Consider the following 22,822-nt stretch of genomic DNA (forward strand, 5'->3'; position numbering starts at 1 on the left):
AGTGAGAAAGGACAGGTCTGAAGCTGAAGGCTACTCACTGGCAATACCTAATCAATGCTAAAGTCCACATTCTACTACTACTACACATTCTAATCTACTACACAAACCAATGCTCTATGCACATTCTCTCTGACTTTAGCCATGGTAGTTTCCTCATAGCTCTAAAGGTATTTTGCTTAGAATTTACTACAAATCCAATAGACCCTTACTCAATATTTTTTTTACCCTTTCTCATATTTTGTATATCTTATGTTTGCCCATAATCACTACTTAGTCATTCAACCAATATTCGCTGCTTCTCTGGGCCTCTTTATAAGCCTTCTCTCAGATACGTCTATGTGAAACAGACAATGGATCCATCATAAGTTTGTGTATAATATAGTATGTGTTTAGGTTCCATTTGCTCAGAGAGCAGAAACTATATCTTAGATGTCAAACAAGACATACATGTGGTACTCAGTAACTGGTACTACACACCCAAGTAAAGCACTGAACTATTAACCTATCTATAAGAATAATGTGAAATAATTTATCAACAAAATAATCTAAGAAGGTGCTTCATAGGGATTCCAGCTAAAGGGTTCTTTTATGTACTTTGTATCTCCAGTAGGAAAGAACACTGATAAAATCAGATACAATTGATGTTTTAATTTCAAGGACAATATAATATTACCATTTAAACTTTAAAAAGGAAAGATCTAGATAAGGTGCATTTGCAAATAACTTTCCATATTGCTACATTTAGCCTGTAAAACACCTTTAGATAAGAAGATTGTAACTAAATTTACTATTTTGAATAGTTAATACTGTTCACCAAGAAATTAATTGCCATATCTATCAATAAAGATTAAATGCCAGCTGCACATCTCATTTGATTTCATTAAAATTTATTTCTCTACATATTGTATACATATATTTAGCTTACTAAATGTGTCTAGCTCAGTTTCATTTTCAAGTATTTAGAATTTCCATAAAATGTTTGGGTAAGGACAGTTTCAACTTCTCTCTCTAGGTTAAGATCTTAGGTTCCTTACCTGTAGGCAAGTATTTGGAGCTTATTCATACAAAGTAATACTTGTGTTAATAGATTTTGTCTCATTTTCTTATTGCCTTTTGGTTAGGCTGGGAGAATCGTAAAAAATAGAAAAAGAAACTTGAGAAGTAAAGTATGAAAGAAAGACAGTGTCTGAATTTTCCACAGAGTTCAGGGCTATGTAGTAGGCTCAGAAAGGGAAGAATATAAGAATTTCTGGTCAAAGACTTCTAAGTCTATTCCATAGTTCTTAGAGATACTGAGTTTACACTGCTCTACATAAAGGTAATAATATGCTTATCTTAGCTTTTTTATAAATTAAATATTTTCTGTCTCTGAATGATGTTTGTGTAAGTGTTCGTATATGCAAATACAGGTGTATAGTGGTGCAGTGTGTGTGGAGATAAAGAACAAGTTTGTGTGATGAGCCTCCTCTTCCACCATGCTTGAAACAATGTCTTCTGTTCATAGCTCTGTAAGCAAGGGTAGCTGGCCCTTAAATTAGAAATTCAGTTTTCTTCACAGGTTCTGAGATCCTGAATTCTGCTCATCCGGACATTTTGACAAATATTTGTAAAAGGAATCATTGTCTTTCTGGTCCATTACCTGCTTATCTTCAAGATAATGGCATTTACAGTACAAATTGTACCCATTAATTATTGTTAATTCAGTTTAAATGACAAAAGTGAAATTCTGTTCTTTGTATTAATTTGTTGTGTTTGTGAGTATATGGTGTTGAGGGGGCAGGGCATGTGTGCCATAGCATGCATGTGAAGGTCAGGAAAACAGCTTTGAATCTTCCCTTGGGAACTCTTGAATTAAAAAAGAACATGAAGAAGACACCAAAGGTGGGGAATATTTGATGACTTCAAAGACAATTGAATAAATGGATAAAAATGTGAATGTATGATAGAAATAATTGAAGTAAATATCAAGAGGCCTATAGGAAATGGTGAATCAGTATCCAGAAATTGTGCTAAAAAATATGCTCCTTTCCTATAATTTATCTTGCTGTATTTTCCATATAGTATATTTTTAAAAAAATCACTGTCTATCTTGCCTCAGCTTGAAAGTTTAGTCTGATTTTATTTCATAATTAGACATATTAAATTTATAACAACACCATTTTTTATTAAAATTTTGCTTGATAACAATGTATTTTATGAGAAACATTTTGAAGTTTTGTTTAATACTTTTGCATTTTCTTACCCAGTATGGTTTGATTAAAAATAATCATAAATAGTCATATGCAGAGAAATGAACAGCTAAAGAATTTAAATGTCAATGGAAGACTGGTACAAATATTTAATGAGGATGGAAAAAATGAATGTAATAGCATACAACAGTTATGACTTGTGTCAATGTTTTTCTTTATTTCTGCTATAAAATTTGTAAGTGGATGTTGAAATAACTACTATGCATTGGTAGCAAGCTGGTTTCCTAATGCTGGTGGGTTAAAAAATGTAAATGTATAAAGAAAAAAGGATTAACAAATAGGTGGGGGAGGGGTTTCCTTCAAATGGATGGAACCCATTCTTTTGAAAGAAAACTCCCCTCTTACCTTAATCCTGAAGCTGGTTAGTTCTCCTCTGTCCTCCTCCTAGGGGAGAAATACCCAAAGTTAAACAATAATAGAACATGGTCTTGTATTAAAGTCAAGTTCAGTTCTGGCCAATCCTTTCTTCAAGTCTCACATGATTCTACCAACTGTCTGATATGATGGGGCTTCCACAGAGTTGAAATGAAACCCGTTTTAAGTATTAGGCCAAAGGGAGTGGGCAATAACTGTGTAGGATGTAAACTATGGTGTCTCCTGCTGAATTAGCCTGTCTTGTCAGAGAATCCGAATTAATTTCAGGCTTTCTTAGAGCAGGAAAATTCATGAAATAGCACTACTTGGGCAATTAATCAGTAGAAGTGATAAGGTAAGGGACTTCAAGAGTTCCCATAGAGAACTCTTCCCATGTAGGTGTCCTAAAATTCCTCTTGCCTTTGGAAATAAAATTATATTGATATGGGCAACAATGTTTGAGAAGATGTTTAATTTTTATAAAAATTGAAAATAACATGTTATGGGAGGATTAGGAAAAAGTCTCACCTGAAACAAGAAGCCACAGGTGAGATTTAATTTTTTAAAATGCTTTCTTTTATCTACCAAGAAGGCTAAGATCTCAGTTCATGCAAGACCAAGGAACTATAGCCATTATCAGATGGATTTTTCTTCCTTAAAGTATCTGTGATTGAATAGGACACCTGGTGTCTTTGGAAAGACAGATAGAAAGAAGACTAAATTTGAGTATTCAATACTAAAGGCCCTAATAACACCTCTGTCGCCCAGCAGCTAGATAACATGTGTTTCCATAGAGTCATCTGTCTGGATGGATATGACAGCAATTCCAATTCATTGTTGGGATAAGGTCTGAGAATGTATTCATTTACATGGGCTTTGTATATGACAGCTATTATTAAATTGTTAATTACTTCACATTACATAGTCTCTGACATTTTTTCTTATTTGAATTATTTTTGTTTAGGGAATTGTCTAGTAAACTGATCTTAAACGTCAGTTTACAGCTACCCTTTGGCATAATTTGAGAGAGGGTGGCTGATTGAGTCCCATACAAAATCAATACCAGACAATTGATTGAATTCTGTGAGACATGAAGGAGAGTAGAGACCAAGAATGAGCCTGAACCCATACAAGATCATGTGCTATTGTTATTTAACTTTGGGTAACTTATTAAAAAACTTCATCAAGTAAAATGACATTAGGTGAGCAAATGGATGCATGCTGGAAACTCAGTTTGTCCCAGTATGTTACAGAGACAGCAAAATGAGGGACATTGTTTGCAGTACCCTAAAGGTCATTAAAAAATGTGCAGGAGGAGAAAATGTTATGGGAAACTGTGATACATCTGCAAATCTTGTCTTCCTCCGTCACTCCATCTGGTTTGCATTGGAGTCACCCTATGAACTTTAATGACCTTAAAGTTGCATGACATAAACTTGATATAATAACTTCTTCAGCTGCAGCATAATGTTCTCCTTTATCAGTGGTGAATATTCTAAAAGTTGCTATCTTGACAATTAATACTCTACCATCTAAACATTATAAAATCACCATACTATTTTTCTGAAACAAATACAGCCAAATATTGTAAACCATTCTTAAAATTTAAAAAATGGCTTATTTTATCTTATAAAGTAACTATTTTGTTCATGGTTGTTACAGTTTAGAACCAAACTCTTCGTGTTTGGAAATCATGTAGAAGTCAATGAAAGAAACAAACTGTAGATATATTGTCTGGGTTGAGTCAGATTAGAGTGACCACGCAGCATCTACACTTCAGGGATAAGTGGTGGCTACTCGAGATAAAGAGGGAAATAAAGGAGAAATTAATAGTGTTGACATTGCTAAGGTTACCATGATGTCCTTAAAAGTCATCTTCTCAATGAAAGTTCACATTATATGGGAGAAATTATTTTTGTCATATTTGGATATGCCAACATACAATTTGTTCTCAATAATATTCAAGTAAATCCTGCCTGTACTTTCACACTAATTATACCTTTTATGTATCCCAGTGAATTTTCTCACATATGTGCCTCATCTAATGTGTGAAGTCAGCATTTCCTTTTAATCTCTATTCACATAGATGTGTAAGACTGGTATCTCTATCTGAGAAACATGTTTAAAAACACTTTTCTGTTTCACAGTATAACAGACCACAGTGAAATAATTGGCTTGTTTAATTCCCAAACTATCATTTCTACTTCTATTGCCTGTAACTGATTCCCCCTTTGCTTACAACTTTAGAGAGTTCTGAGACTGAAATACATAGGCAGGACATGCTTCAAGTATTTAGAGCTGATTCCTATCACTTGGAATTCTCTAAGAGGCAGTTTTTCTTGATTTAACAATCAGATACTGGAGATTATTAGTTAATTTTCTAGATCATTTTGATAACCAACTTAAACCATGGCAAAGTCTTTCTTTGGTGAATTTATTTTTTATTTATGTGTAATTTCCTCAGCTAAATAAGAATTTATTCTATTTTCCATCTAAACTTAAATTTAGGTGCAAACTTGAATCCTAAAAGGATATTTTTAATGTAACTTAGCTTTATTAGTGTTTGCAAAACTGAGACAAGAATAAAATTTTAAAAATCTGCTGTTATTTCTCAGAGTAAACTATCCATATTTAAAAATAAAATAAAAATGTCTTTTCCCATTAGAGCACTGGAGAAAGGAGTCAGAAGACATCAGTTGTAACCTCAGCTGGGGAACTCTGGGCAAGTCACTTAACCCTTACTTATAGTGTCATCACTACAAAAGAGAGTTAGAAGAAGCATACACATTTGAAAAAAGTAATATTATGCTGTTACTCTGAGCATCTCACTTTAGAAAGATATTAGACAATGATTTTTAGTGTTTTATTTGAGCCAAATTTAAACACCTTTATAAAGTGACCAAATTAAACAGAAAATTAAGTGTTAGATGAGCATACTTTTTTGTCCAAAGTAATATTTTCATTATCACATTATTTAATAATAGAAAATAACAAATTGTTGTAGGAGACAGTGTAAGGTCAGCTCCTTTTGCATTCTGTGTTTTTCTGACTACCTTTAAAAGTAAAACAGGTACTGTCTTAGTTCTTTGGGCACTTACATTAAGTTCCTTTGCAGATTTCTACTACAAAATTTTGCTTTTATGTTTAAAACTCTAGCAATAAAAAACTGGGACTGGTGCCAACATTTTTCTAAATTTTTGAATGTGCTAGTTGCAAATATCTGGAAAGAGAGGATTCTGAGGGCTGGAGCTGAATATATGTCTGCTTATCTTCAGCCAGACTTTGGTCTCTTGGTGTGTCACAAAAAGGCCCAGGTGGAACTAATTCTCAGTGGTTTTCATTTGTTTCTGTGCGGTGAGGCAACATGAAAGAGGAACCCATGCATACTTTCATATACTCTGAAAATATGTAGCTATTAGTGTCTCATTTATTTTACTGAAGCTCCAATTTAATCTATTCCTGTTAATTGCTAAACAGTACTCAAGAAAACATCCCACTTTAGTATCTTCTTTAAAACCTTATCTGTACTCAGTTTCTTCTTTGAGTAACCCAGAATAAAAATGGAACCTAAGTGAAATCTGGGTTATTTAAATATGATAACATATGACTTTGTTTGGTCAGTAGGATTTTCAAACCAAGTTTGTTTTTTTAACACATCAGTATTGTAGACTTTCAAAGACAAGACTAAAATGGAAAGGATGGATTCATGCTTGCCATTTGCCTGTGCTGTTGACTTTTGTGCTGTGAAAGTTTATGTTGAAATGGCACTGCAATTTTAAGAAGTGAATATTATTCTTAGATTTTAGATTCCCAGAAATTATGGGATCTGGGCGTGTAAAAGAAATGATGTTCAATTATGAAAATGGATAAGTAATGACCTCCTACAGCATTTCAATGATTTGCTCACCTACTCCTCTCCTACTAAAATTTTTTAATCAGTAGATTGCTTGATTTTTAAAAGACTCAGGCATCTGGAGATGTGAAAGATGGCTTTCTATTTCCATGTTCCTATGCATATGAAACTGTATATCATCCTGAAATCAACAGCTAGATTCTGTCTTGGCAGTAAAGAGAAACCTTTAAACTGAATGAACTACAGTTTTCTTATTCTATATTAAAGCATATTATTATTCTAAATCAGAGTAGTTACTGTTCTCTACACTGTTCTGTAACTTCCAAACCATTTTATCTCCCCTTTGTAAAATATGAAAGCATAAAACCAATTTCACATTGGCTGATACTATCTTTAGACACAGAAGATTGATCCCATCTAGAGTGGTACACTGATAATTTCTCATATACTCTGGTGAGGTAGATGGTGAAGTAGATTTTTATGTTTGCAGAAAACCAATATTTACCTCTGATTTTCTAAGTTACCATCAACATAGAACTACATTATAACATCACGGTGAAGAATTTTACACTGAGGATTAGATTACATTTTTATAATGTCATAGACTTTAAAGCAGTGGTTCTGTGGGTGTGACCCCTTTGGGGACTGAATGACCCTTTCCCATGTGTCACCTAAGACCATTAGAAAAAACAGATATTTACATTGTGATTCATAGCAGTAGCAAAATTACCTTATAGGTAAGCTGAGAGCTATTGCTCTAAGGTGTCTTCTCATGTTATGTTAATGTTCACTTTACTATGTATACATCCAAAGCTTTAACTGATACATGGTACATGGGCAACATTTTCTTTACCTTCTAATTACTGCATATATAAAGAGCTGTATTGTACCTTGTCCTCTTCAGTTTCTTCCCAGTCTGTCTCTGTTTTCTCAGGTAAGACTGTTCTGGAAACATAAGGGAAAGGAATCTATTGCACTATGGCTAGAAGATTTCTTACAAAGAGCTGCTCAAGAACTGGGATCCTGAGCATCATGAGCTGAGGGGCCCCAGTATGCCCTACCCTGCATGTTTTCATTTAGGGAGATGGCTGAAGAACTGTATCTGCAAACAGTGCCACAGAGGTTACTACTTGATCTGTGTTGGTGCTCTGAGGATTCACAGAGAGCTACTCATAATAAAGTTTTATGTATTATACAGAAATAGTATTTCTGATTATAAATGATAAGTAGATTTATAATCTATAAAAGTCACAGTTCTATGCACTGAGATCCTATGTGTAGGAGACATGATCATCACATGGTCTTCATTGAGTTTTTTAAAGCTTTAATAATTACTTTGTAGTCAATTATATGTTATAAAGAATAAAAAATATTACATTGGAAAATTTTAAATGAGAGAATTGAATAGGAATGTAAAGATAAATTCAATATTAAAAGACAAATGGAAACACAACTGTGTATCACTTAACTCTATTTTGTGCATTTCAGTATGCAAGAATACAATGTTCTCACACACTAATTCCATGCATGCAGTAATTTTTGCCTCTGATAGTAATACCTCTTCATAATGATGCCACAGTTGCCCTTTCAGTGTTGGCAGTACAATTATTTTATGCCTGCACACTCTGACTCCTTTCCCTTTTTTTTTTTTAATTTGGAGCTGGGAACCGAACCCAGGGCCTTGCGCTTGCTAGGCAGGCATTCTACCACTGGGCCAAATCCTCAACCCCACACTCTGACTCACTATGGGCAGGTATACTTGAGGATGTTGAAAGCCTGAGATGACTACATTCTCTATTACACAGTGTTTGTTCTGCAGCTAAGATTTAAATAACAGCAATGTGTCCATATATTCTGCCCAAATTAAGAAATCTAGTTTGCCCAGAAAGCAGAAACAACAGTTTCAGGCCCAGTGGTACATGTTGGTAAGCCTACCTTCTAAGATACTGATTTCATGTATTTCTTCACCTACCCTTCTGTGAGGAAGTTTATTTCCTAATGTTCCACTTCGCCTAGATGTTTGGTACTTTCTCATTTGCATATCTACACTGTTCCAGTTTCTAGTTTTAAGGAATGCTTTCACTCCAGTCACATTGTGAAGACTTGTAAGAAGGAACTCATATCTGGCTTTTATTCACCATGATAGAAAGAGGTGATTCAAATGCCAATACATATTTGTTCTGTCCTTCTGGATGCCTAAAAAAATTGTGTTTATTTATTGTTGACTTGTTTATAAGACAGGATCTCATGTATCCCAGGCTAGCCTCATACTCCCTTTTTTCTGAGAATGACTTTGAACTCTTGGTCTTCCTGTTTCCATTTTTCAAGTTCTGAGATTACAGTTACACATTACTATGGTTAATATTATTTTCTATATCATCAGGGTATGAATTAGTTTTAAATTTTCCTTGAATATTAGAGATGGTGCCTAGTCTTAGTTTTCTTATTAAAGCTACAAAAGGTTAGACTCTACAATTTCAATTGTAGGAGTTTCATTTTGTTAAATATATCTTTCTATATGGTAGTAAATACAAAACCAACCACAAAAATTCCTTATTCCATCCCAGAAAAGTCACAAAAATTTAACTTATAAGTGTAAGGATAAAAATGAAAAGAACTAAACCCTAAATTTAGTAATATTTTAACTTTCTTTTGAGTGCTCAGATGTCTGCAATGTGTCCCTAGTATAAAAAAACTTACAAATCAGCTGTGAAAAAAATCTCAGTTGAAACCCAGAAACCATCTATAGAGTTATGTATCAGAGGATTTGGGTCAAATAGGAAGAAAAATCAAAATGTATCATGCATGTTATGTCATCCAGGAATGTAAGAGAAGGACCTTTGTTTCCTCTTCAAGGGAGATTCAATTTTAGTCATTTTTAATTATAGAAAAGTTAAATTAAAAACTTTAAATTTCTGCAGTTGCAGAAATTTCCATCTTCTTCTATAGTGCTATATGGGTCCTCGTATGTCATCATTTTTTCCAAGACACATATGACCTCAATGTGTTTACCACATATCATGCCAGTTTGTAAATATAAAATAATTGGTACTCACAGTAAACACCACTATTATAGAGAAGTGAGAAGCATTTAATTTTATCACTAGGGGATTTTGCATGCTTCTGTTTGTCTGTGAATGATAAAAAATACAACCGATTTTTGTTCTCCTCATTTAATCCTTAGCTAGATAGACTATATTTATGTTAGTTAGGGTTTCCATTGTTATGATCATAGTCACCATGACCAAGGCAACTTGCATAAAGGAAAACATTTAATAGGGGCTGGCTTATAGTTTCAGAGGTTCAGTCCATTATCATCATGGTAAGAAGCATGTCACTGTGAAGGCAAACTTGGTGCTGGAGGAGCTGAGAGTTCTACATCTTGATCTGAAAGCTACCAGGAAGAAACTTTCCTCTGCACTGGGAGGAGTCTGCACATAGGAAACCTCCAAGCCTACTAACACCCCATAGTGATGCACTTCCTCCAACAAGGCCATACCTCCTAATAGTGCAACTCTATGAGGCAAGCATTCAAACACATTTGCCAAAGGAGGTCAAACCTATTCATGCTACCACATTTCACTCCCTGCCCCACATAGGCTTGTAGCTATAACATATGCAAAATGCATTTAGTCCAACTTCAAAAGTCCTTAAAGTCCATCACAGTCTCAACAATATTTAAAAGTCCAAAGTTCAGTCTCTTCTGAGACTCATGTGAACTCTTAACTGCAATCCCCAATAAAATAAAAATAATAATAATAAAAATACAAATGACATGCTTCCAGTATCACTGGATATGTATACACACCAAAACTTCATGTAAGGAAATACTGGACCAAAGCAACACCAAAACCCAGCTGGGCAAACTCCAAACTCTGCATTTCCAAGCATGATACCCAACTACTTTCAGTTTTTTGAGTAGAACACAATTCTTTCTTTTGGGTTGGTTTCACTTCCTGTTAGCAACTTTCCTTAGCAGGTATTCCATGGCTCTGGCATCTCTAACAGCATGGAGTCTCTAAGGCAACTTCTTCACAACTGCTTGTTCCAATGTCTAGGATCCACACATGATCTTCTGGGTTTCTCCAAAGGGCTTGAGTCACTTCTGCTCTGGCCTCTATAGCATTCTAGGCTCTGGTTGACTCTATTCCACTGCTGTTGCTGTACTTGGTGGTCATCTCATGGTACCAGCATCTGCAATATGCTGAGATCTTCTGCTGCAACTAGGCTTTCCCAATAACCTCTTTTACAGGCTCTCTTCATGGTGCCAAGTCTCAACTTTTTTGCAGGGCCCCTTCAGTTCTGGGACATCAACAGCAACAGAGACTGCACCTTCACCAATTGCTTTTCCTGGCTTCTCTAAGCCTCAGCTGCTCTCCATGACTTGTTCATGTCTTCAAAACCAGTACCATCTGAGTGATTCTTACATATTACCAAGTCCAGCTACCTGCAGGAGGTCTATCTCTGGAACACAGGTGGTTTATATATATATATATATATATATATATATATATATATATATATATATATATATATTTACTTTTTGTGCTCCCAGAAAGCACTTCCCAGAAGATTTCACCTTAGTAATGCTGATCTCTTTTTGAGGACTGTTAATTGCTTAGCTCCAACTAACCAGTATCAATTGTTCCTGTAACCTCTTCTATTCTTGACTCTAAAGTCAGAGACACATGGCCTAAAATATCCCTTGTTTTATTACATTTCCACCAGTTTCTGTTTTCAATGATTTACTTTATTGCCTAAGCTTGTCTTGGAACTTGCTCTGTAGACTGACTTTGAACTCAGAGATCTACATGCCTCTGTCTCCTGAATGCTGGGAATAAAGGTATACCATCATGCCTGGATCTAAGCTTTTCTTTGCATTTTCACACAATCCTTATAAGGCCTTGATTGTAGTTCATTCTAGATATAGTCAAGCTGACAATTGAGAATAGCCTTCATATTCCTTCCCTTGTCAATAAAACACATAACCATATCTCCTTATGTCCAATTGAAAACAATAACCTGGTCATAATAACTTCTAACATGATATAACTATCTCTTGTTTAATTGCAAATGCATAAACAGAAGGCTTTGCAGGTTGGGATCTTGGCCTCAGTAACCCACTCTCTTAATCCATTTAATATCTTTGAACACAGGATTTAGCTCCATTCCACTTCCTGGTGCCCCTTTAAACTTTGAACCATATATTTTACATTTTTTTCTTCCTGTGACTATGCTTGATCAAAACACTTCATACAAGTGAACCACATGGCTAGGTTTTTTTTTTTTTTTTTGAGACTGCCTTTGTCAATGCAATTCATTTGGATTTCTTCAATTTAGCTTCAGGCTGACTCTTAGGAAAAGGGCAAAAACCAGCTAAATTCTTGATGAAATTATCACACAAACCATCTCTAAGCCACATACTAAAATTCTTCTCCTCTGAACTCTTTAGTTAAGCCCTTACAGTTCAAATCATGCTCAGCATGACTGTCTTCCATGCTTCTACTAGAATGGACCATCAAGCCCCACTTAAAACATCCCAAAGCTTTCCAACGTCCCCAAGTCCACATTCCTCCCAACAAAATTATGATCAGGCCTATCACAGCAATACTCCAGTCTCTGGTACCAATTTCAATCACAGACTTTCCATTGCTGTGAAGAGATAGCATGATGAAACAACTCTAAGAAAGGAAAACATTTAATTGGGGCTAGCTTATGGTTTCAGAGGTTCCATTTATCATCATGGTGGGAAGCATGGCAGTATGCAGTCTGACTTGGTGCACCCAAGAGTTCTACTTCTTGATTGAAGTCAGCCAGTAGGAGACAGTCTTCCTCAGGGATCCAGGAGGAGGGTCTCCTCTGCACTGGATGGAGCCTGAACATAAGAAACCTCAAAGTTCCCCCACCTCCTATAATGACGCACTTCGTCCAAAAGGCCATACCTTTTAATAGTGCCACTCCTTATGGGCCAAGAATTCAAACACCAGAATCTATGGGGTGGGGTGGGGGATGTCAAACCTATTCACTCACCACAATATTAAAAACAATATGGGATCACAGCAGTCTTCTTTGCTGCAGTATCTGTTCAAATGTCAACAAGAATATAGAATATCTCACATGCATTTTTGCCATAATACTTAATATAAAAATTGTGTGCTTAAAGATTAATTAAGCTAATTAAAATTCCAATATAATGAGAAAGTTTCCCTTGAGGCCTCGCTCTTAGCTAAGGAGCTATATTGGCAGTTGGCAGTTGTTAGAGGAGGAAGAATAGTTTTTCTTTGGGGTTGTGACCACTACTTTAGTAGATGTTTACACACATATGCTCTCAAGGCCATGTTTAGCATTAACAAGATTTAGAGGAATGAAAGAGAATATGAAATTGGAAAAGGGACATGTTGGAGGGTCCAGGAGTTAGTGGTGGATGCAAAGTAGATCTGATCAAAACATATTGTATACATGTATGAAATTCTGAAAAAATTAAGAAAATATTACATTAAGTATGTATTATTATTTAGAAATCCATAATAGAGCATCTTCAGAAGACATAAATTAATGCTTATTAATTTATGGCCAACTGGAACTCAGTAATATTAATATCTACCCTAATGCTTCTGTACTTTAAAGTTTTTATATTTAATACTAAAAGTTGACTTATTTCTGACATAAAAACAAAATTTTGATTTTCATACACTGTATTGCAAACTCCATCTCTCTAAATGTCTTAACTTATGATAAAGTATATTTTACAAATTTTACTTTGTAAAATGTTTTATAGTATAATATATCTTTCACACACTAATTATAATATTATTTCATATAGTTACCCTGGGAAGAAAGTGAAAGAAAGGTAATTTGGTCCAAACATCCCATAAGACCATTGGCTTTGCTACACATAGAAAGAGAAAGTCTAATAAAAGATGAAGTTTTGATTTCCCATTCTTAGTATTCTATCATTACTACATTCCCCCAACCGCAACATCATGCGGTTGCTGGGAGGGTTTAGTGTCAATTGTAGAGTAATTATGATAGGCCTGTTTTGCAACGACTAGCTGGGCGTCTCCAAGTCTAGCAGGTATTAATTATTTTTTTCAGAATTCACCAAATGATGCAAGTTCTCTCAGAACTGTACTCTACAAACTTCATCTCTTTTGTTTGTTATCAGAAAAATTGTCTCTTTGAGACACAGTTCTGCTATCATCTTCAGAGAAAATAAATTTTACATGTGACTTATTGATAATCAAGGCATTGGAAACTACAGAATTTTAATTTAGTTTCAGATATTTGGATCAAGTTGAAAGCCAGAAGAAATCTGCACATGAGAGTCGTTGTTTATTCCTTGGTTAAGTGAAGATGTTGGAGAATATGAATATTTTAAAATGAACATTTCGCCTAAAAGTTGCATAATAGTTTGAATGTCTTGTTAACTGAATCAACCTAAATGACTTCTAATAGTTTATTTATCACATGGCAAAGTTGATCACATTTTCAAAGTAATACATGTAATCTTATTGTAGTATAAATAATTATGGCCAGTTTGTGTAAAAGGAATCTGAACCATGGTAAGTTTGAATGTAAAGGTGATAGTGTTGATGGTTTTGACATGAAAGTTAAAATAAATAAACTTCATCTTTCATCAGATCTTTATATTTCATTATAATGCCTCCTGAAATACATATTTCAAAATAACCCTCAAGAATTAGCCAATAGTTACCAGAGTGATTTTCAGTAGCCAGAGTAGTGGAGAAAACATGTGTAAAATGCCATGGAATCCAGTGAACCTTACACAGTAATGTGCATGTACAAAAGAAATCTAGAAGAATGAAAAAGATCAATATATCTGGTACTGTTGTGCCATGTAAAAATTGGAGAATTTATGTTAAAATGCAATATTAGTTTCAGAGCTGTCTATAACTGAAAGCTTAATGTTTTTAAGATTTGTGTATATCTCCAGTGAATAACATTCTGAAATATCTGTCTGAACAGTAAAAGAGTCTGTTTATCATTGTCTGCCACTTATACCAGGTCACCTGGTATATTTTTATTATCTGGGCTTGCAACTAGGGCCTGTTGTTTGCTATTCAGGCTCTCTACTACTGAGCAACACACCAGTCCCTACAGTGACATTTTCCAGACTAGTCACAGATGTATTCTCTGCAATGTTTTTGTGTGTATTTGTTTCAAAGCTCATAGTAAAGAACAAAGTCATGACTGTCTATTCTGACTATAAGTACCCTATTTCTCTTTTCTTGACATTTATTCTGTAACACTTTGAACAAATAGTAAAGTATGGAAGCTTAAAACTATAGATGAAAGGTATATGGCAAGCTATTTGCCAATCTTATCTGGTTATGCTTACACAGAAGGAAATATTACTGCTTTATTTCTAAAATTCTAAAATTGCTTAGTGAATTGGAACAGAATTTGTAAGGAAGCCACAGTTAGTAACAATGAAATACACATGTCTTACCATAAGCAGAACAATTAATGCAAAGGCAGGATTCCTTTAAAAAAAGATAGTTTCTATGGAAAAACAAACAAGTTTCTGCTGAGTGACTAAGACAGGTTTCATGGACACCTGATGAGTGTGTCTTTTTGATTTTCATTTCATGAATGCAATTAATGTAAACTTGTTTCTACAAACTAAATAATGTATATAAAAGATGATTATTAGTTCAACTCTGTATTGGTTTATCTCTCTTGAGAGAGAAGTCTTCTAGGGGAAGAAGAATGAGAAGCTTAATTCAATAGACCCCTCTTGCTTATAGGGCTGGGAATGGAGGAGTGGAGTTAGGGGAAAAAGTGAATGCTTTAAGCCTTTAGCATCCTTCCAGTGTTCTTGAAGACAAGGACAGAATGGCTGTGACTTTTGAGCCAGCTTGCTCAGGAAACTGTGGTATACTGACAACAAAATTCATAAACAAACTCCCCATCCAGGCAGCTGAGTTTAACAGATGCCTTATTAATAAGATCTAGGCAAGGGCAGGAAAAGAAGGGAAGTTAATCTCTTATTTTGATACAGTTTTAGACAGATGAAGCCTTTCAGCATTGCCCCACACAGTGTCTGTAGTGTCGATTTGACTACAAAAGTGGCACATTTAAGGGGAAACTCTTTAGCCATCAATGGGAGGCAAATAGACCTGTATCTTAGGGCTGAATTCAGTTCTAGAAGCTTGATTTTATCAGAAGACACAAAATAGAGCACAAGGAAGCTATATCCACTGAGAATTAATTAAGAGAGACAGCCAGTAACAAATAGCTTGATCATGGATATATATATATATACACATGTATATATATATACATATATATCAACCACAGTTGCTTGCACCTTTCTATTTCTTATAAGTTCTTTGCAATAACGTGTTCTTGTACACCTACCTCCACAGAAAGGTATCTGATATCTGACTGAATAGAAATAGTATACTTTTTATAATACCTCATACAAGATATGTCAGTAAAGTTGGAACATCCTGGCTGCCGTTTAAGTTTCTAAATGTATAAAATTGTTTTAGGTAGGCCTCTGTCATGGGTAATTTATTAGTGTGAAGTTTCCCTGATTATTTCTCTAGTTTTCTATGGGATGTTTGTTCAGATAAACCAGGGAGCAGAGCTGCCAGAATCCATACTCAAATTTTCCTTTAATTACTGCTTTTTAAAAAATAACTGTTTCCTTTAAAGTTTTCTGTTCACAGCATGCCCTCCCCACACAAAACCCTTCCCTTGTACCTTTACATGTTTCTAAAACAGATATCTCACCCTTTGCCCAACCCAGCACACCCAAGTACATTGCAGTTCCCTTTCTGAAGCCAATGAAAACAGCTACAGAACACTGATGTTGCTTTCATTGTGGCTGGACAATAGTACAATGCTAATTACCTTCAGTTTTGAACGGCTTACCAGAAACATCACTTCTCAAGAACAGGTTCTTGGTTAAGCCTGGACTGTGATTTCCTCTTGAATCTGTGCTTTGTGCTTCTCTCCTAAGCAGCACTGAGTGATTTACCAGTTATCACTTGCTCTAGCCCCAGTAGGTTGAAAGTAGTCTTTATTACTTAAAGAAAATAGGAAAGTCTGCCTCCTGGGTATAAACATGAATTTTCTATGTCGAGTTAGAAAAGGATGCAAAGGGTAGATTTGATCGGTATTTCTGCAAGAGTCAAAGTCTCTTTAAGCCATAGCAGGTAATGCTTTTCTTGTGAGTCACTTGGCAGAATCTATCTACATATCTTTCTGTATCACACTTGATCTAACTTTACAGATCTTATTCACGCCATACTCCCTTTAAAATAGATTGGAGTGTGACTTGAGTAAGCACCATAAAGCCAGAGCCTATGCTTTCATCTAGTTCTGGTTGGTTTTATACGTGGATGTGATTTGAACAGTACCTATGCAACCTCAACATAGGCTGGGAGAGAATGATGCCATACTAAATGAAGCACTGAAATGGAAACAGATAATCTCTCTGTTGGGAAGAATTGTGATCCTTCTTACTCAGAGTCTAGCAAGCAGGGATGTTTAAAAACAATGATAAAATGCAGGATCACTACTGATACAATGACAGCAGGCAGTGTCAATTTTGGTGGGCAAAACAACAGAAAAAGTTGATGAGATCTAGAAAAAATACAATACCCATGATTTAGGCCCACTGTAGGGAGCTAGTGTTCAACCACTTTGGTTTTTATATGGCCTTCAAAAGTTAATGTCAACTATGATAATTTTAGAATCAAAATAAAAAAAATTGCTTTTACCTGATTGTTGATCAAAAGAATGAGATGGAGAAAAAGAAAATAAACCAACAAGCATACGATGTTAGCACAGAAAGTAAAATATTCTCTCAGGGACATCAGGGAAGGTGGAATACTATAACAATGCATGTTCTATTGTTATACTATTCCACCCACCTTAATGAGGAACCCTTGGGCGTTGCTACACCATAGCCTTTGGAATCCAGGTTTCCTCCCACTTTCATCGTGTCACAGGGCTTTCGCTGCTCAATGTATTCATTCATCGTGGACTCCAGGAGAAAGGCAAATTTGCCCTTGGACTTGCGGACACGAGCCACGCCCTCAGCTGTAGTTCTAGTGAACACAGACGGCTCTGCCGATCGCATGTAGGTCCACATCTTTTCATACACTGCTATTTTTGATCTCTGGAGGAAATGCAAATAAAATTCAATACAGGAAAGAAGGGAACAGACTGTTAATATAGACAGAAGCATGGTTATGTTAAGTCTCTTAGGTTATTCCATTATCAGTTAATAAGTTTGCATTGCAGAAAATTTGAAAACTAAACTTTTAAAATTCCTTTAGGAAATCAAACAAGTGCCAGATACTTATAGTGATGATTTAAAAAGCATGTGCCACTTGCTATGATGATTGTTATACTCTACCATTTCGCTTGCTTGTTTTGATGCTTTTGAAGGTAAAAGGTCCTGAAAAGCATTGAACTTTTAAAACTCCATGTTCTATCACATCATGAATAAAGTGGAAAGCACCATGTCAAACTTCATTTTTGCTTCTCTAAATCTCTTCTCAGCTCTACATTTGAGTTGTAATAGGGTTGCTATGTGTGTATGTGTGTGTATGTGTATGTGTGTGTGTTATGTATATTATATAATATACATTTGAGTTGTAATAGAGTTGTTATATATAATTATTATATATATAACTATAATAGACTTATTATATATAACTATATTAGAGTTGTTAGATATAATTATATATATATATATAACAACTCTATTACAACTCAAATGTATATATACATGCCTCAAAAGATCAGTTTATATCAATTCAGCCCATGAAAATTCAAGGAAACGAAGATAAACACTGTACTTTACAAACTGAGTATCCTCTGAAGACTATGCAAGTTCTAGATGCGTCACACAGCTTGAGGTTGAATCTGAGAAAAATCAACAAGTAGAAAACAACACAGGGCTTTAAAGACAAGTGGATGTTGTTTTCACACTTCATTATGACATCACTCATTCTACCTCATGACTCTGGCCAAGAAGCTTATTTATTTTTATAAATTGCTTCTCTATAGCTTTATAACCCTTACTATTTAATTTACTTAATATTTTTTGAATTTTAAGTTAAATTTTAGTTAATTATTATTATTGTGTATGAGTATACATAAACATGTGTATGTGGTTGTGCATACATGAACATATGTGTGAGGTCAGATGTCAATTTTGAGTGTTTTTGCACAGGTCCCATTTACCCTGTTCTTTGAGTCAGGTTCTTTTTTTATTGGTTATTTTATTTATTTACATTTCAAATGTCCCTATTCCTGGTTTCCCCTCCACAATTCTCGCATTCTATCTCCCTCTCCTTTGCTTCTAAGTGGGTGCTCCCCCACCCACCCACGCACTCCTGCCTCACCACTTTAGTATCCCCTTATCCTGGGGCATCAAGCCTTCACAGGACCAAGGACCTCTCCTCCCATTGATGCCAGATAAAGTAATCCTCTGCTACATATGTAGCTGGAACCATGGAACCATTCATGTATGCTCTTTGGTTGGTGGTTTAGTCTCTGAGAGCTCTGGGGGATCTGGTTAGTCCATATTATTGTTGTTCCTATGGGGTTGCAATCCCCTTCAGCTCCTTCAGTCCTTCCCCTAACTCTTCCATGGGGTCCCTTGGCTCAGTCTGATGGTTGGCTATGAGTTTCTGCATCTGTCTTAGTCAGGTGCTGGCAGAGCTTCTCAGAATCTGGCAGGCTAGTTTGGTTGGTCAGTATGACCAGTACTTTGAGCAAACTCAAACAAAGTAAAATGGAAAAAAATTAGGATTAAAATTTTTAGGCCATTCACATTTTTGAATGTTTACTCTTTCATTTTAAGTATGTGTGTGTATGATGCATGTATGTGTACTCATGTTATTATGTGTGTGGGAACATGTGCAAGTGGAACTGTATGTGCCTTTGTGTGTACATGACAACCTGAGGTTGATATTGGGGATCATCCCAATATTGATTTTCCACTTCATTCATTGAGCCAGGGCATCTCAGTCCAAATCAGAGTCTTGTCAGCCAGTTTTTTCCAGGGAATCTCCTGTCTTTACCTTCCAAAAGGCTGAAGTTTCAGGTTAGCCTCCTATATTTAGGGCGGTTCTGGAGATCTAAACCACTAAGGACTCATCTAGCTCTGAAAATCCACTTCTAATTTTCCTTACAATTCAGAGAAAAAGATGAATACATACACTGTTGGATTTATGATATTAGATTATGTCTTTAGGAATTCACAAGCAGAGCTCTGAAGGGCAGACTCAGTGAGAAGAGGTCAGAGGTTAGAGGTCAGATAAAAGTACATTCATGGTCAAATACTGGTAGCACAGTTTAGAAACATTGACTCTGACTGAAAGGGAACTGACTTGCCAAGATCACATACATAGAAAAAGCATGAGGGGTACAGAAGGCAGAGAGCTAGAAACAATAGCCCTGTCCATGCTTTTCTGGGGGTGCTGCATATTTGTTGATTTATGAAGGCAAAGCAGATATTTATAAATTTAATGAGATAGGCTGAAAAGAGGGACATCTTGCAGACCCAACAAGCTAATAAATGCAACAGTTGTGGACATGTTAAGTCCTCAAATCTTTAGACTGTAGAGTCTACTTAAAAAATCAGGCATGGGAAGTAGATATGCCCAAGGTAAAATAAGTAAAGATTACATAAAATTCATTTTTCAAATTGGATATGTCAGAGCTCCTTGTTTCATTGTTATTGTGCAACAACGCCCGAGAATCTATCTGATTTAGAGCATTAATATCTTAGTTCAAATAATCCTCAGATGCTATTTTCCTTCCTCACACATGAAGTAATTTAAATACTTGCATTTTGTAGAAAGTGTATGTCATGCATTCTAATGAATGGTTAGCTGCTTTATCTCTGTTAGTGGTGTGGGCAGCTGGGCCGTGTTCTGGAGACATCTCAGCTGTGTCTTGGTTTTAAGCCCGGAGCTGGTTGTCTACTTTGCTTATTCTTGGGTCTTGCTGATGACTAAACTAGGCAGAAGATTCAATTTGTGTTGAAGTGAAATCAGTGAGTCTAGGTCAGATATGTAATGTAAAAGCATTTGAATAGCACGACATTATGAGTGACAAGTAGAATGCTTTAGAAACAGCATCATGGTTGTGCTTCACATGGTGTGCAGAACTCCAAGTGTAGAGAGTTTCATAGTGGGGTGAAATAAAGGAAGATACATATGTAATTTCCCCCATACATGACCCATGTTACTTTAGCAGCTGGTAATAGCAGTTCTTTCTTGTGGAATGCTGCGTGTGGGTCACTCACTGCCTGAGGTGGCTGAGGGGAGCTGACAGATGAGCCAATACTATGCATCTATAAGAAAGCATTTCTAACAAGTACAAAAATGCCCCTCACATCCTTTTTTTGTAGCCCACCAGGCAAATGGTTTATTTAAACTGGGTCACCATGAATGGGTATGGAGAGAGGCAAACAGAGTAGGAAATGGATGGTTTGTTTCTTTAAATGAGAAAACCGAAATGTACACATTCCTGAAAGTGTTCTGCTTGGGAAAATTACTTTGTTGTCCCTTCATCCTTCGGAGTTTTCTGTAAAAAGAAATATCCACACTTACGAGAATCTTCTCATTGTAAAACTGAAGGTGAGCAAGAGAGAAAGAGAAGTTTGATGGGGATAGGGTTTGTACAGAAAGACTATGGAAGCAGTTTTCCATGTTCCCTCACGTCTTATTAACATAGCCTCTTATCTACTTCACCAATTTTCAGATTTGAACAGGAAAAACAAAGCTCTGTAAAAGATTAAGGAGTCAGTCTTGGCATTGTGTTGGCTGCTGAAGCTTTATGGTGAGTTATTTGGATTTTGAAAGGTATCAACATGATAAGTCTTTCCACTTTCATTACTCAAGGTTGGATGATGGACCTGCACATATTGTTATTGAGTGAGCATGATCCATCATCATTTCTTAGTGAAAGCTGAATGACAGCCTTCTATTGTGGTGCAGATAGGTTTCTAGTCAAAAATCAGGAAACTTACCACTTCAGTAAGTTAAAAGAATGATTGGCTGAATAACTTTATCTATACAGTATTGATAATAAAGTCTGCCATGACAATTACTTAGTAATTCAGAAAAATTTACAAATATTTTTAGAACATTTGAAATTTTAAGTAATATTGTGGCTAATGCTCACACTAAGCACAACAATGTTCATAGTTTTTTTTTTGTTGTTGTTGTTTTAAGCTCAATGTGATTTATTGTTTTAGATTTATATAAATATTTGTAATATATAATCAAAATAAAAATAAAAATTAAAAGGTACCTTGGTGAAATTTAGGTAAATTTAAAGTTAGCACACAGAGTATCACATTTGGTTGTGCTTATTTTTAAGCTACATAGAAAATTACGTATTTAATTCTCTCAGATACTGTTTAAAAATAAGAAAGTTAAGCTATTATTGCTCTCCAATAAAAAGGTTAGAAAATAGTGGAACATCTTTCACATTCCAAATAATTTACCACCTCTTGTCCTCAAACACTTCATAGAAATACAGAATAAATTAATATCAACTACTTCAGTCTCTATGACAATGTCACTTTGGCTACCTTTTAATATTTTGCTACAAAATCAAAAAATGAGCTGGTAATATCAGTGTGTACACATTGCTAAGTAAGCACTGTAGATCCAAGAAGAACCAAAGCAGCAGGTGACTCACAGAAAAGAAGGGGCACTTGGAGGTAGAAGAGGACAAACAGGAGGGGGGGTTGGAAGGAGGAGGGGAGAAAGATGGATGGGTAAAGACTCACATGAACAAAAAGTCCCACAGCCAAACCAGTTACTTTTTTACTTAAACAAACAAGCAAACAAGTAAAACTCAATCTCAAAAAGGTTAAAAACAACTTAACTCCCAAATGGAACAACGGAAAAAAGTGAAACCCAACAGACAGACAAACAAAACCAGTGCTTCAGTGATAGAGAGCTAAAGGGACCTCATCCACACATGTGACACACTAGTGTCACTTTGAAACATGTTACTACAGAACAAAACTCACCAAATCTAAATTCCATACAACATGACAGGGTCCCCAGAACCACCATCACAGTTTCCCAAACTACTGTTAAGGAGGTACTTTCCTTGCCAATAGGATTTTGAAAGAAAGCAAACCCATTGCTTTGAAAAAAAAAAACCAAAAAAATCAAGAGCTGCAGTATAGATTACAGACTAATTCAGTTTAGAAAATAGCACAGTCAAATTCAGCAAGTTAAATGCAGTCTTTAAAAGAAATGTTTGCTTCTGTTTTTATATTCTTGGCCTCAAAATACTGAACTTGCCTGAAGTAAAATGATCAAAGAATGAGTAGCATTAAAGTGTTAGGTAAATC

General features: G+C 35.4%; 1 protein-coding gene across 11 annotated transcripts in view; it reads right to left on the bottom strand.

Moving 5' to 3' along the window:
• Window positions 1–22,822, bottom strand: part of Gria4 (glutamate ionotropic receptor AMPA type subunit 4) — a 474,601-nt gene that overhangs the window by 22,825 nt on the left and 428,954 nt on the right. For 7 of the 11 annotated variants that reach the window (XR_010053935.1, XM_063265032.1, XM_063265033.1 and 4 more), the window contains one exon: window positions 17,361–17,608. Coding sequence is in view for 8 of the 11 variants with exons in the window: in XM_063265032.1 (XP_063121102.1) it covers window positions 17,361–17,608 (248 nt within the window). In the remaining 3 variants the exon portion in view is untranslated. Of the gene's footprint in view, window positions 1–2,594; window positions 2,634–7,346; window positions 7,402–17,360; window positions 17,609–22,822 lie in introns of those variants that run through there. The other 4 variants (XR_010053936.1, XR_010053937.1, XM_063265031.1 and 1 more) reach the window with 2 other exon arrangements.

The sequence above is a fragment of the Rattus norvegicus genome, chromosome 8 (genome assembly GCF_036323735.1).
Source record: "Rattus norvegicus strain BN/NHsdMcwi chromosome 8, GRCr8, whole genome shotgun sequence".
In the NCBI taxonomy this organism is placed as follows: Eukaryota; Metazoa; Chordata; class Mammalia; order Rodentia; family Muridae; genus Rattus; species Rattus norvegicus.